At 30.1% G+C, this 15,380-nt stretch overlaps 1 protein-coding gene and 1 non-coding gene across 3 annotated transcripts; both read right to left on the reverse strand.

Moving 5' to 3' along the window:
* Nucleotides 1-3,657: 3,657 nt before the first annotated feature.
* Nucleotides 3,658-7,474, reverse strand: LOC120271470 (phytosulfokine receptor 1-like). Of its 2 annotated transcripts, XM_039278149.1 has the most exons (2): nucleotides 6,694-6,745; nucleotides 3,658-6,620 (listed from the first exon to the last, which is right to left on the reverse strand). In XM_039278149.1, exon 2 carries the CDS (start codon nucleotides 6,596-6,598, stop codon nucleotides 3,983-3,985), a length of 2,616 nt encoding a protein of 871 aa, XP_039134083.1. In that variant the 5' UTR covers nucleotides 6,599-6,620; nucleotides 6,694-6,745; the 3' UTR covers nucleotides 3,658-3,982. The 2 variants fall into 2 exon arrangements, with proteins under 2 accessions (XP_039134083.1, XP_039134082.1); XM_039278148.1 differs by having other exon boundaries at nucleotides 3,658-7,474.
* A 6,966-nt stretch (nucleotides 7,475-14,440) lies between these two features.
* Nucleotides 14,441-14,513, reverse strand: TRNAF-GAA. The gene has a single exon. It is a non-coding gene; the product is annotated as a tRNA-Phe (tRNA).
* Nucleotides 14,514-15,380: the final 867 nt, after the last annotated feature.

Consider the following 15,380-nt stretch of genomic DNA (forward strand, 5'->3'; position numbering starts at 1 on the left):
TATTTTGGTCAGTTTAGTTATTCAAAAAAAATAAGTCAATTTAAAATTTATAAAATAATAATAATAATAATAATAAAAAGTACCTTGATCTACTATTTTTATTTATTAATTTTGAAAATGAACTAGCAGTGCAATAGTTTGAGGGTTCGACTTATTATTGAAATGTGGTTGCCTGTCTACATTGTAAAAAAATAAAAAAATAAAAAAATTAAAAAAAAAATCTTTAACTTAAACCTTATATATTTGGCATACTTTGTATTTTGGTTTATAAGTTTCTCATTTTCTCTGACCAAATGCCCTAATTTATCCCTATGATTAGTTTATATAAAATTTTAATTATTTAATTAATAAAAATAATTAATGTTCGTTACCCTCTGAACTAATTTTTAGAAAATATCTTTTTAAAGACTCAATGGGGTGCCCATTGTGTTAGACTTGTCCCATTTCAACAACTAAAAGAAATTTTTTTCTTAATTTATTTTTAGAATTATTACTATAGATAAATTTCCTTATTTACAACAACTTGTAAATATTTAATAAAACCATTTTACCAGAATGAAGTATTACATATTAAAAATGAAATTTAACAAGAATTGGAGTAATTGAAAAAAATAGATATTATCAATATTTTTTTTTGACACAGAACGATAAACATCACGGTCCCCCTCACGTGAGCCAGCGATGACGTGCGGAGATCACTCCACAAAGACTCTCACCCAAACATAAAGCATCACATAGAGCAAAGCTCGAACACGCGACCTCCATGAATCGGTAGCTACTAGGCCATTAGGGACGGTGGTGATATTATCAATATTTGTACCAAGGAAATCAATGAACTCTTAAAAATTATGAACTATTTACTATATATATAAAAGCCAACAAACACTTGGTCTATTTACTATTGGCATTGAATTTCCAGAGTAAAGTGTTTGTGCTTTTACTTAAAAAATAAATTTGAACCTCAAGCTTACACATAGGGAGGGTATAAGTGGATTGTGATAATTACTTCTTCTGTTTAGTACATTTTTGACGTTATATGTTTACATTCATTAAAAATATATATATATATATATATATATAAAACTAAAATTAAAATATGTATATATATATATATAGAATCATTTCTCTATGGACGTCCATAGATAAAAAAATCTATAAACGTTCATTATCAACCGTTTGATCAAACATCGATGAATAGCAGTTATTACAGTAATATGTGCATTGTTATTATTTATCAATATCGTCCGTGATCCAACGGTTGATAATTGGACATCCATAAAAAAAAATATTATCATATATATATATATTGGCTAGAAATTTTCAACATAAAATTTCTTCAACATGTCCACTTTAAAAAGGTCAAATCTCCTAAATTAAAATAAGAATAAAACAGGTATAATATACCATTTTAAGACTCTGAACAAGAATTCATTGATCAGAAACTTATTAGTAAAATCATTTCCCTCTAAAAAATCATAGACTGTTATTACCTTAACCTTGAACTTTAATTACTCTCACATTCTTTATCAAACCATACCTCCATTATTTTATTTTTAAATAAATAGGGATAAGCAACTTTTCCAATACCAATAAGAGGATATTTGTTTAGCTGTATAATTCTATAGTAAATAGGATTTATTAACTAATTGGAGTTTTGTTCAATTGTTAAGGTCCATATATATATATATGCATATTTTGCAACCATTATTTTCTATTTTTCTTATGATTTAACATTTATCCTATCGATATTTCACGGAAAAAATCACATTATTCATTTTTCATCCAAAACAACTATTTTGACTGCTATTGTCAATAGAATATTGGGAAAATATTTTTTTTATTAACTTATAAATTATCATTATCATCAAAATCTAAATTATCCTTTTTCTTCCTTAAGAAAATATTATATCTAAATTATTGATAACTACATCTAATATAAATATATTTTAAAAATAATAAAAATTATATAATTATTAAAGTATTTTAAAATAATGAGTGCTTTATTTTTTAAATCAAAGTGGAAAAATCAGAGAAATAAACAAAAATTAGGACATTGAAAGAGGTCCAAAAAAACAAAGAATAGTGCAAAAAAACCGAAAAAAATATTTAATTTATTTTCTCACGTAATTTAGGGTGACTCTCCTATGTTATTTTATTTTATTTTTAATAAATATAGTTTATCTATTATTTATTTTTATTTTTGAAAAATAGATAAACCGTGAATTGCATTGCGAAGCAAAACAACAACACCAAAAAGGAGATCTTTGATCACCAAAGATGAGTAGAGAGAAAGACATGGAAAAGAAGAAAACTATACAGAAATTAAAACAATACGGGAATAGGAAAAAGAATAAATTAAGTCATAATCCCTAAAAATCAACAATTGTTAAAAAGACGCCATCAGAAAAGATATAACGACTCGTTTGCCGGAGTTGACAGATCAGGAGGGTCCACCACCCAACTAACCTAAGAACACACATTTTTTAAAAAAACTGATCTTTTCAATTTAAGAAAAAATCAAACAAAATACATGTCAACTAATGCAACAATGACAAACGTGAGAAAGTAAATGAGAGAAAACAACGAATAGTTCCCAAATTTATAAGTAAAAAAAAAAATTTGGATGTGGGGTCCAAGGGGTTGAAGGTAAGAGAAGGTCCACCACCCAACTAACCCAAGAACACACATCACACCTAGTTGGTCTCTACCCTATCAGAATAGGGGGGGACGGACGTTAGCGAAGACCAAGCTTCTCTTAAATGTGTAATTGGTGTATTCAATCTTAGGTTTTTTTATTTTTATTATTATTATTTATCTTTTTTTAAGTACATGTTATTAGGGAGAGAAAGTAATATTATTATATAGATAAGTTGTTTCTGTCTAAAATTAAGACCCACATGTTCTAACCAGATATTCCAGATAATAGCACTTAAAAACACCACAATATTTTTTTATGAGAAAACCCGTTCAAATTTCACCATAACATCCTGGGAGTATGGTTTCCAAAATAAATAAAAAAAGTTTAAAATTCACACATTGAATAAAAAGATGATCAACAGATTCTATATAGACATGGCAAATGAGCATTTTCTCTTCTCTTTACAAGTCTGTCTAAAGATCAAGATTTTTCTTTTTGTTCCCAGTCAATCAGTTCAAAAGCTTGATCTTAACAGAATCAAACAGTTCCAGAACCACTGACTAAAAATCAGTCAGACTCCACTATCAACAAAAAAACATGTAGAATGACTTTGACTGTGAAACAACTACCCTGTCAATCAACAGGCCAATCCTTCTCTTTCATTGAGTTATCATCTGTTGCTTGGTGGAATTGGTTATTCTTTTCCTTTCACACATTTTTGTTAGCAGATTGAGGAGATTAAATGATGGTGGAAGTTATTTCTAGTTGTGGAAATTAATATATGATGTGAAAGCATGATAATGTAAGCATCCAAAAGTCAAAAATATCCAAACACTCACTCCAAATTGCAGCACATCCATAAGATCTTAAAAAGATGTTACTTTTCACCCCTTGTGATCCACATTACTCCTTTATCTACTTTGTGATGCAAGTCATTGTCACATGCACTCCTCCTTCAATGAAAGAAATATCCTATTTTTACATTGAAACTATTGTTCTCCAAAAAACTAGTTATATGAACTCATGAAATAGTTTGAGAAGAAGATATTTAACTTCTGCAACAGATTGAAGGTACAAAAAATGGATATCTTCACTGAAAACTTCAAAAACTTGTATTTAATGTATTAATATTACAAAGTATCTGCGATTCATGAAACATATGAATGCAAACAAAACAGAGCCCAATTGAATGCTGTTTTATTTTTGCTACAATGTAAGAAAATTGACAATCTGCATATCTATGTATGTACACCTGAAAATTTCAGCGGGATCACCTCTTATAATCAATCCATCACAAATGCATACCGCGATGGATCGAAGATTTGCAAGGTTTTTCGTGTTTCTTCACTTTGTGAGCTGCTCATCAAGGCCAATTGTATCCAGCCATGCAACCAATTGTTGTGTTGGAGGCCGCAGTTTCGGCGTTTTATTTACACACATACATGCAATTTCAAGGACTTGCATCATTTGGTTGTCATGGGCAGTATCATATATACATGGATCAAACACCTCAATCTCCTTCTTATCTTTCTTCATCTGAAGCACCCATGAGATTAAATCTCTGCAATTTTTCGGTTTGCACATATCCACTGGCCTTCGACTAGTAAGCAATTCTAATAAAACCACACCAAAACTATAAACATCACCTTTGAAAGTAGCAACCGAAGAATGGCCATATTCTGGAGGAATGTAGCCTAAAGTACCAACAACATCGGTTGTCACATGTGTATCATAAGGCAGAATAAGTCTTGCAAGCCCGAAATCAGCTAAATGAGCTTTGAAGTTAGAGTCTAACAATATGTTGCTTGATTTGATGTCACGATGAAGAATGTGGGGCTGGCATGATTGGTGCAAGTATGACAAACCTCTTGCTGCTCCTTGCGCAATTTGAAGTCTTGTGTTCCAATCCAGTGTTGCACCGGTTTCGAATTTCTCGTGAAGCCAATAGTCTAAACTCCCATTCTCCATGTAAGAGTAGATTAGAAGCCTGTCATTTCCAATCCTGCAGTATCCTTGAAGCAGAACAAGATTTTTATGTTGAGCTCTTGATAGAGCTTCAACCTCAGCTTGGAATTCCCTCTCCATTTGACAGAAATCACCAGAAAGCCGCTTGATCGCAACCTTTCTACCATCGGGAAGAGTTGCTTTGTAAACCAGACCGAAACCTCCACATCCTATAATCAGTGCTTGATTGAAGTTGTTAGTAGAATTCAAGATATCATTGATGCTTAGCTCTTTGTTGTCTTTGTTCTGAAACAGAAGCACCAAGCTTGAAGCTGCTGATTCTGCGAGCCCATTAGCATCTGCAACCTTCATCGCATTGTCTTCAGGCATTCTACAATGTGATCTTGACACGAGGATGTAGATGATAACAAGAATAAATGATGCACCAATACCGACACCAAATGCAATTCCCACAAGAGCTCTTTTGTTTTTACGGTTCTGGTTTACAGATGAAGAAGGAGCTTCCGCTGCGCAGGATGAGAAGTTGAAGCCACACAGAGCAACGTTCCCTTCAAAAGCAGCACTTGAGAATGTTGAGAATTGGCCTCCTGTTGGTATGGCGCCAACTAACTTATTGAAAGCCACACTGAAACTAGATAGAAAATTCAGTTTGGTCAGTGATGAAGGAATGCCACCAGTGAGATTATTGTGTGACAAGTCCAAATTCTCTAAGCTGGACATGCCCGATAACTCCTCCGGTATAGTCCCTGAGAGATCGTTCTTGCTTAAATCCAATGCCAAGAGATTCTTAAGGTCTCCGAATCCCGGTAAGATTGATCCAGTAAGATTGTTATGGCCCAAAAGCAAAGAGGGAGGAAAGCTACTCACCTGATTATACTGCAAACCTTTTGCAGTACCATTCCTTTTGATGAAGAATGGGAAGAACTCAGTCGAAGGTTCTTTTTGCGTCACATTCCCTGACATGAGACTCTTCAGTTGAGCCAGACTGTTTGGGATTTCCCCGGTGAATGAATTGTTGGAGAGATCCAAGTAGAATAGAAAATCAAGTTCTCCCAAAAAGGAAGGGACATTCCCTTGAAAGCGATTCCACGATAAATCCAAGACCTTCAGTTTGCTGCATTTTGCTAACCATTGAGGAACTGAGCCTGAGAGTCCACAGTTTGCCATGACTAGAACTTCGACGTTCTCAAAACCTTGAATTCCCTCCAATGACACGCTCTTATCACCAAGGAAATTCCTAGTCAAAACAATATAAGTCAGGTTGGAGAAGTGCTGCAGAATCCCAAGAGCAGAAGTGACATTGTTCAAGTCATTCCTCGATAGTGATAAGTAAGACAGTGCTGTGAGGTTCCTAAAGCTATCAGGTATTTCACCGACAAGCTTATTGCTTGCAAGATTCAATGTCTTCAGTCCGCTACAATAAGCGAGACCAGACGGGAGTCTTCCGGTGAAGGAATTTAATCCAAGATCAAGATAGACAAGCGAATTCATTGTCTTGAAATCAAGATCAATACCTTCACTGAGAGAATTGTTCCTTAGACTGAGCACTATCAGTGATGACAAGTTAGAGAGTGAACCGGGCAAGTGACCGACAAAACAATTTGACTGAGCAGAGAAAAATTCCAACTTTCTCATGCTACTGAAGACATCTGGAATCACACCAGAGAAATTATTCAATGAAAGATCTAACCGAACAAGATTAGAGAGATTGCTGATCATTGAATTCAATGGACCAGACAAACAGTTCCCCTGGAGAAACAAATGCCTGAGTGAAGACAATTCAAAGAGATCATCAGGCAAGACACCAACGAAGCCATTAATGCCAAGAGAGAGCTCCAAAAGAGAACTACAGCTCCCAAAACCAGACGGAATCATGCCGGAGAAAAAGTTATCCGAAAACTTAAGAACTTGGATACTTTTTGACGAATTGCATATACCTGAGTACACTGGTCCAGAGAACGAATTGTAGCTGATGTCGAAAACAGACAAGTTCATGGATCCAGAGAGAATGGGCTGGCTGCCATTAAATGAATTGTGAGAAATGTTGAACACTTGAATAGCTGGAAGGTTAAAGTTCGAAGGAACAGAACCAGAGAAACCATTGGAGCTGAGATCAAGACGCTGAAGTTCTTGGAGTTTGAATAAGTCTGGAGGTACCAAGCCACGAAGTGAATTGGAAGAGAGATTGAGATTGCTCAGACGATCCAATCCGGCAAGAGAATCCGACACAGAGCCTCTCAATCTCATCCTAGAGAGATCCAAGCCAACAACTCGACCGCCCATACAAGACACGCCGACAAAAGCACAGCAATCCATTGAAGAACCATTGAAGCTCCAACCATCAACCCCAGAATCCAACCCACTAAAGAACCCCTTCAGCGCACTAAGATCATTAGAATTGCAGCTCTGTATCTGAGAGCAAGTAGGCGAAGCTTTGAAAACTAGGAATAAACACAAACACCATGCGTGCATGAATAGAAACCCGAAGAAAGAGCCCCTTTCCGCCATTAAACCCAGCATGGAAACTCCAGAACAAGATCAGGAACTACAAAGGAGAGATTTTTATCAGTCCAAATCGAAGCTTAGAGACAACCATATGAGTTTCTCGATGAAATTCCCCAATTTCTAGCGACTTTGAGAGAATCTGGCGTCAAAACGAAAGCTGAAGCCATGAAACAATAAAAGCAAATTGAAGAAAAAAAAAAAACTAAAACACAATACAAAGAAGAGATCGAAGCGAAGTTTATGGATTGAAAACACGAAGAAGAGGAAAACGAAGAGGAAAAGAGAAATCTTTGGAGGAGAAGAGAAGAAGATCGAAAGGAAAAAGGGATGAGAAGATTGGTCTGGGGAGTTGTAGGCTTTCCAAAGGTCGGACTTTTTTTTCCCACCTTTTTTTTGTATTAATAGCGATGATTAATAGAGTTAATAACGTGATTAATTTTATAATATAAATTTTTAAAAAGGTTTTATAATGGCTGATGATGGTGAACCGGGGGAATGTGGGGCGGTGACCGGTGACCTGTGAGAATGACCGGCAGTAGCCAGTGGACTTCTTTGCTAGGTCAAAGCGAGAATATGAGTCAGCATTTTCTTTTTTCTTTTTTCTTTTCTTTGAAAAAGATCAATCAGCGTCATCTCAACTCAATATGATTTTTTTTTTCCAACATTATCATTATTTTAATGTATGTATTTATATATATATATATATAAAAATTTATAAAAATAATTTTTTAATTTAATTAAATTTTACTCTAGTTATTGATTTTTTTCTTTTGATATTGTTATTATTTTTTATCTACTGAAAGTCTTATAAAGTAAACATTTTTTAACTGTATTTTTTTTTATTTTATACACAAAAATTTGAACTCAAATCACATCATAATAATAATAATAATAATAATAATAATAATAATAATAATAATGTTATTATTATTACTACTATTATTAATATTAATATTAATAGTAATAATGATATGGATAAACCATTCTAGGCACATCTAAAATCCTCAACTATTTTTTTAAAAAATCAAACCTAAATTTTTTATTTTTACCGTCCACCATTTATAGTGGTAATTTATTAATTTTCTTTTATAGGTGTTGATACCGGATATGTAAAGAATTTTAATATAAATTGAACCTTGAATATAAGTATGGGAGAAATCAATTTTAGTTGGGGCTCGAAGTTGACATTTTGAAAGTTGAATTTAATATTGTGCTATTATTTTTTTTATAAATATTTCTAATAAATGTTGCAATGGATTATAGATGAATTTTATAAATATGTACATTTTGAAAGACAAATCTAGTCTCTACTTAATTTATTGCATGAAGACCATTAATTAAATGTGTCATTAGTACAATGTGTTATGTCAATGCATTGCAATTTGCTGCTCATTTTATAACAAGTACATAAATTGATTATGATTTTTAACTGTAGTAATACTATGTGTTATTTACCTGCTATTTTTAAATTTAAGCACTATGTTAAATAAATTTTGATGGATTTTTTTAAAAAAATGTTTATGTCTCTTTAAAATTACATTGTATTAAGATTTATTTTTAAAAGACTTGTAAATCACTATAATTGATATATCTCTGTATATACATGTTTTTTTTACTGTGATGATTGTTTTTTAAATAAAAATAAAAATTATTCCTACATGCTCCTGCCACTCATTTCTTTTCTCCAATAAATTGTGATTTATTTATTTAAAAAAAATGAAAACATTCTTTAATTTGTTGGAATTAAACATCAACATGCAGCACGCCTTTCTGGAAATTTTTTGTTATTTATTTTAAATTCATGATGGGTACACCAGTCAATTAGAATCTATTAAAGAATTAAAGTAATTTGTTATGAAAATTGTAAATCGATGACTTTATTAATTTTAAAATGATATTATAATCAGTATTTTAAATAATTTTTTTTATTTTAGTGAAATTAATATATAAAAATGTTAATTATTTATTTTAAATTCATGATTATTATTTATGTATCATTTGAAACAGCAGAGATGGAGGGTTTTTTTTTAATATTCCCAATAGTAAAATATTTGGTAAAGACCCCGGCATGTATTTATATTGATATTATTATTTTTTTAAAAAAATAATAAATCATGGATTCAATAAGAAACTACAAAAGTAATATTAAATAATTAACAGATATAAGATAAAATAACATTAAAATAATTAATTGACTATTAAAATAGAAAAACTTTTAAATCTCATTTACTAGATAACAAATAATAAAAATGGCAGGCGAGAAAATAATCATTATAAAAAATCATTCATTTTGGGTGGCATATTGATGAATTCAACAATTGAACACATTAGCCAGAACCAGATACTAGGCAAAGCAAAAAATTGAGAGAATCAAGATATTCAAAGCTTTGGTTGATTTTTGACTAGAAGTTCTATGAGATTTTACACGAATTAACGTAAACAAACCATCAAAATATAATTTAGAATTTATTTATTATAAAAGTTATTATCATTAAGTTGGAAACTATTATTAAAGCTAGGAGATAAGATGGATGGCGTAACCAATGAAGCATCTCAAATGGTGAAAGGGATGTCTCCTTTGGTCAAATTAAACCCTCATGTTCATTAACATCAGCATAAAAATCCCTAGATTTTGGATGAACTTTCCTTGCAACCTCCATTCAAGTCATATCTCTATATCTATATATATATATATATATATACACAAAAGTAGCTTTCATTTTCAGAGTGAAGGAATACAACCAAAAATGGAAAACTTATTTATAGAGTTAAAAAAAAAAAAACTTAGTTTTTATTGTCATTATTATTATTATTATTTATTTTTTATTTTTTGACAAGCTTGTCGGATATCAATTAAATTAAGTCAATGTCACAATCTAAGTATGAAAGGATCATGTTTCCTTTTACTACTAATTATAATAATAAGAGAAAATTGCTTGTATATTTTTATAACAGTGACTGATTGTGGACATGCATTTATAAAGATCACATTTGCAAGTAAACTTTTTTATTTGTTTATATACATAAAAAAGTTAAAAGCTAACAATTTTGTAAAATTTTGTAAAAAATAAATTATGAATGGAGACAACAAGATAATGGATATTTTGGTTGTTTATAAATTATTTTAATTATGTTCAATATATATATAATATTTATATAGATATATAAGTAAATGTCTCTTTTTTTAAAAAAATAATAATAAACAAGTGGTTTTATTGGATGGTAATTTCATTTAGCCTAACTAAGGTAAAATTTTGAAGTTAAAGTGAGGATCACACAAGTTGAGATTAAAAAAATGTGATGTTTTGATTTACAAAGATATATTTAGGTTTTATTAATACCTAGATGGGGGGCAAAACTTATTTTAAGAAAGTTGACTAATGGTATGAATAAAAATGTGAGTAATTCAATGTACATGGATGCACACAACGCCTCTATAAATGAAAAAGTCTTCATGCTTCAAGTAAGACACATTTCTTTATGTACAAAATGGGTAGCATGAATTAGCTCTTCCAAAGAAGCATTATCGGCTGTAAATAATATGAATTTTTTATTAATAGCCAAGGACTTTTTAGTCTATTAACACCGGGTCCTCTGCGTAAAATATTTATGTTCTTCTTGAAAAAATAGATGTAAACCTTAGCTCACATAAAGTAAGGGTATAGAAATTCACAGCCAATGATTTCTTAGTCTATTAATACCGGGTCCTCTGTGTAGAGTGTTTATGTTCTTACTAAGAAAACAAATTTGAACCTCGGCTTACACAGAGTGAGAGTAGAACCAACCAGATTGGCATGTTACCACTACAACTACGAACTGGAGATAAGCGAACTCAAATCGCTAACATACGCCACAGGGTAAACCACCTCCTCTCAGACCTCCCCGACTAATTCTACCATAGAAGCCAACGATAGACAATGACTCCCCCAAAACACAGCTTACAACTTTCATCGTACGGTGCTCTCCAAAGAGCAACTATTCTCAAAAAGTGCTGAATTAATTAGAATATCATAAGTAGGTTAAAGTATTAATTCTTTACTTGTGCACTCTCTTAACGTCCACATTCGTCAAAAAAAAATTTAAAATGAAAATTTATTTTTAATTTTTATTATTATCATTTTTTTTTTTTTTGCTAAACTAGAATTTTGATATCATAACATTAGTTTATTACATCTCAAAGGTGTCTAAAGTTTTTTTTTTAAAGTTTAGTCAAAACTATTATGGCGGAACTAACAATATTTATTCTCGACTAGATTAAAATTGTCAACCCTAATTGATCAACTTGAAATTATAATATGGAGGAGATGACTAATACTAAAATTATAATTATTATTATTATTATTATTATTATTATTATTATTATTATGTCATAGACTTATCAACATTGGAAGATCTCAATGTTAGTTAGGACTTTGGAAATCGATGATGAGACACAAATATAAAAATAAAAAATAAAAATAAAAAGTCATATGTAGGAGTAGGACTAGAAAAATTATAATCATAAGTCATGTAGACTTGTACTATTTGTTGTATTGATGACTATTTGGTTCGTTTTCAATGTTTTCAACTTAAATTATTAAAAAGAATAATAATTAAAAAATATATATATGAAGCCCATAGTTATGATCAATAATGTAGAAAATTTTAAATTCCAAAATTCAAGTAATTCTAAGTTATCTATCATTTTAATCGTGAAAAATCTCAAAATGGTTGGGAAAAAATACTAGACCATTTTTTATATTAATGATGAAATATATATGATAAAATAGTTTGAGTATAAATTTTGACATTTTAACTTCTATGTTTAATAGCAACCATTATTTCTTATTAATAAAAGAATAATTTTTTAAAAAATTTTTGGTCTTTCACCTAAACATGAATATTATTTTTTTCAGACAAGTGATACCTATTAAGAGGTTGTTAAAAGATGGATAAATATGGTGATACATCAATTATGCTGACTTATCAATCATTTAAAAATTTATTGATCTGGACAGACGTCACTAAAGCGATAAAAAATCTTACTATGTACATATCCAAAAGATTTTTAGGAATCAAACCGAATTAACAAATCTCATGCCATGCAATTTTGAAAAGAAAAAATTTAACATCTCTCACATGGGATCCGTCGAACTTATTTATATAGTATTATAAATAATATTTATATCCAAAAACAATGATGGATAGTATTGTTACAATATTACTACAGTGCTTCAAAACTTATACCTTGCCCATCAATGCCAGTAAAAATAAAAATAAAAATAATGCCATGTGACATATCATATGGCAAAGTCAATCATGTAAATTGGCATGTAAATCCACCACACCTATACCTAATTAGCTTCTTGTCATATTTTTATTAAAAAATTAATAAAAAAATCAAATTGACCGAATAAATTTCAAAGTTAGGAAATCAAAATAAACAATGGCTTCTACTTGAGACTTTATTAATAAAAAGTATTAAGAAGAGAATAATCTTCGCATATATATGTCATTTCAGCATTAGAGAATTGCAGCATAAGTTTTAGCTTAAATTATACATTAATTTATATTTTTGATAAAATATGAACAAACTATGTCAGAGTCTTACTCTTATATGAGTTGAGATCTCAACCAGTTTTCACAATAAAAATATAAGGATGTCTTTGAATGAGAGTAATGATTACTAAGGAATGAAAATAGACACAAGTTTTAATGCTAACATCCGTTTGAATACGTATAGGAATGAAAATTGAATCCTGATCCTCTGGAATTAAAGACTGATTTCTATTACCTCAAATGTGAGGGTAATAGGGAGGAATTGATGGGATTTAACATATTTGCCCTCTTTCCATAATTACTCCAATATTTTTTAATTATGTAATAATAATATGAACTATTTAATATAAATATTTAATTATAACTGTTAAAATAAATAATAACATCTAAATTATTTTGAAATGGAGTAATTTCATTTTTTTATTAAAAAAATAATATATCAAATATTTATTTATAATACGTAATTATACTAATTAAAATTAATAATAATTGAAGTGAACTATTTAATTAATATTCAGTAATAATTAAAATAAATAAGATATACAAAAGTATTTCACAAATTTAAAATTTATAATAAATAATATTTTAATATTATTTATTAGCACTATAGAACAAAATAGTAACTTTACCACATTTTCTCATTTCTCTTTTCTAATTCCCAATAAATGTTATTCTAACTAAACACAGTTTTCATTGTCATTATCATTCCTACCCATTCTCATTCATTTTATTCACATTTCTATTCATATTCCGCAATCCAAATGCACCGTTTGATATGTGGGAAAGTTACAACTTTACAAGAGAAAATAAACTTGTGAAAAATTTTCACACGTTTGATTTTAATATGAACTATGCAAAGTAACTGTCTTCATGTAATTACTTTCCCTTTGACAAGAGAAAATGATTCATAGGGGGAAGGGTGTGAAAAGGATTACACAGTGGCTGTCAAAATATTAGTCGAATAAAATTCCGATACTACTCTTATTCAAATAATTCTTTTTTTTTTATCTTTTCTTGGTTTTGAAAACCCTAGAGCAAAACTCTTTCATTTTTCTTTTCTTTCCAAAACTCTAGGGCATGAGAGATCACTCATTAGATTTTTTCTGATTTTTTTTCACATTTTTTTAAATTTTTCTTGTCAAATTTTTATATTCTTGGAACTATATTTTATCTTTTTGTATGATTTTAACGAATTTATTTGATGTTACAAGGGTTTAGTGATGAGATTTTAACTTTATATATAGATATATTTTTAATTTTATTAACTAGAGTAATCAAAGGCAAAATTGAGAATGCATATAACTTTACATAGAAATATATTCATACCAAAAGAAGGAATTAACTTTACATGCATTTCAATTATAATTTTTATTATACATACCAAACATTATTTTGTTACTTTGCAAAGAAAATAATTGTAGGAAAAGATTTGAGAGTGAAAAACTTTATAAGGAAAGTTTTTCATTGCAAAGCACCAAATGGGTCATACACATAAAAATCTCAATGCTAATAAATAAAAAAGTTATTAGTTGACACATTAATATTGTAACTCCGTATGTTAGATTTTTTAAACAAACATGCCGGCAGAACCATACATAACCAAATATTCTTATGATAAGATGTATTGATCAAAAAATAAATATAGATCACATTCAGATTAATGATTTTAGTTAGGTCAAATTAGTGGGGGAAAAAATCAAAATAAAATATCATTGAATATTAAAGAAAAAGCAAGAAGTTGATAACGTTGTTTATCTAACAGACCAAAAAAAAATATTTATAAAAGTAAATAAATGCGGTGAGCGTGGATCGAACACGCGGCCTTCAGATCTTCAGTCTGACGCTCTCCCAACTGAGCTATCCCCGCGGTGTTGCCATTAGAATATAAATATATTTAAATTATTATAATATTTATTAAACCATATATTCCAAAGTCAAAAGGAATAACTTTTTTTAAAAAATTATTATTTTATCAAAGATATAATTGAATATATGTGTATATAGAATATTATATTATTATATAATCCACCAACAAAGTGGAGGATGTTTATCTGTCCAGGCAACTATGCTTGACCAAGTATGGTAAAAACTTTTAAAAAAAGCACCGAAAAAGGACTTTTGCTTCATCTAAATTGAAATGAATTTATAAACATATCATAAGAGTATTGGGCATGATGGAAGGGAACATTGGTGGGACAGTGATTGCCACTTAATGCTAAGTGCAATTTGCATTACAATGTAAAAAAAAATTTTAAAAAAAAAAGTTTCTTAAGATATGTTTAACAAGTCCCATTTGGGGTCAGCTTCATAACATCTGCCTACAAGATGAGAGCAAGGTGGGCACTACACTTACCTTATTTGTTTATTCAAGTGGGGGAGGAACAATGGAGCAAAAGAAGTGGTTCACAAGGATGTCAACTATGCTTAAAACTATGCTACTTTCTTAGTGGAAGTTAAAGCTGTGATTTGGCAGGGGATTGGAAGTGGTTTTGATTTAGTATGTGTTTGACAATGCAAAAGCTCAGCTTTTCCATATGGGAATAATTGACATCTCATCTAGTGGGATCAACAAGGTTGATACTTTTAAGTGGAGTCTTAGTCATAGCCTAAAAATGTCTGCCATTTTCTATGTTTTTCTTTTTCTGTTTTGAAACCTGAATCTTAAAATACACATTTTTATGGAAAAGGAAATTACCTGGCCATCATAGTTTGTCATGTCATGTGTGCAGTTGAG

The sequence above is a fragment of the Dioscorea cayenensis genome, chromosome 11 (genome assembly GCF_009730915.1).
Source record: "Dioscorea cayenensis subsp. rotundata cultivar TDr96_F1 chromosome 11, TDr96_F1_v2_PseudoChromosome.rev07_lg8_w22 25.fasta, whole genome shotgun sequence".
Classification (NCBI taxonomy): domain Eukaryota; kingdom Viridiplantae; phylum Streptophyta; class Magnoliopsida; order Dioscoreales; family Dioscoreaceae; genus Dioscorea; species Dioscorea cayenensis.

What these genes read in the sequence shown, in the direction of transcription:
- LOC120271470 (XM_039278148.1), bottom strand. Translation starts at nt 7,123, where the DNA reads ATGCTGGGTTTAATGGCGGAAAGGGGCTCTTTCTTCGGGTTTCTATTC.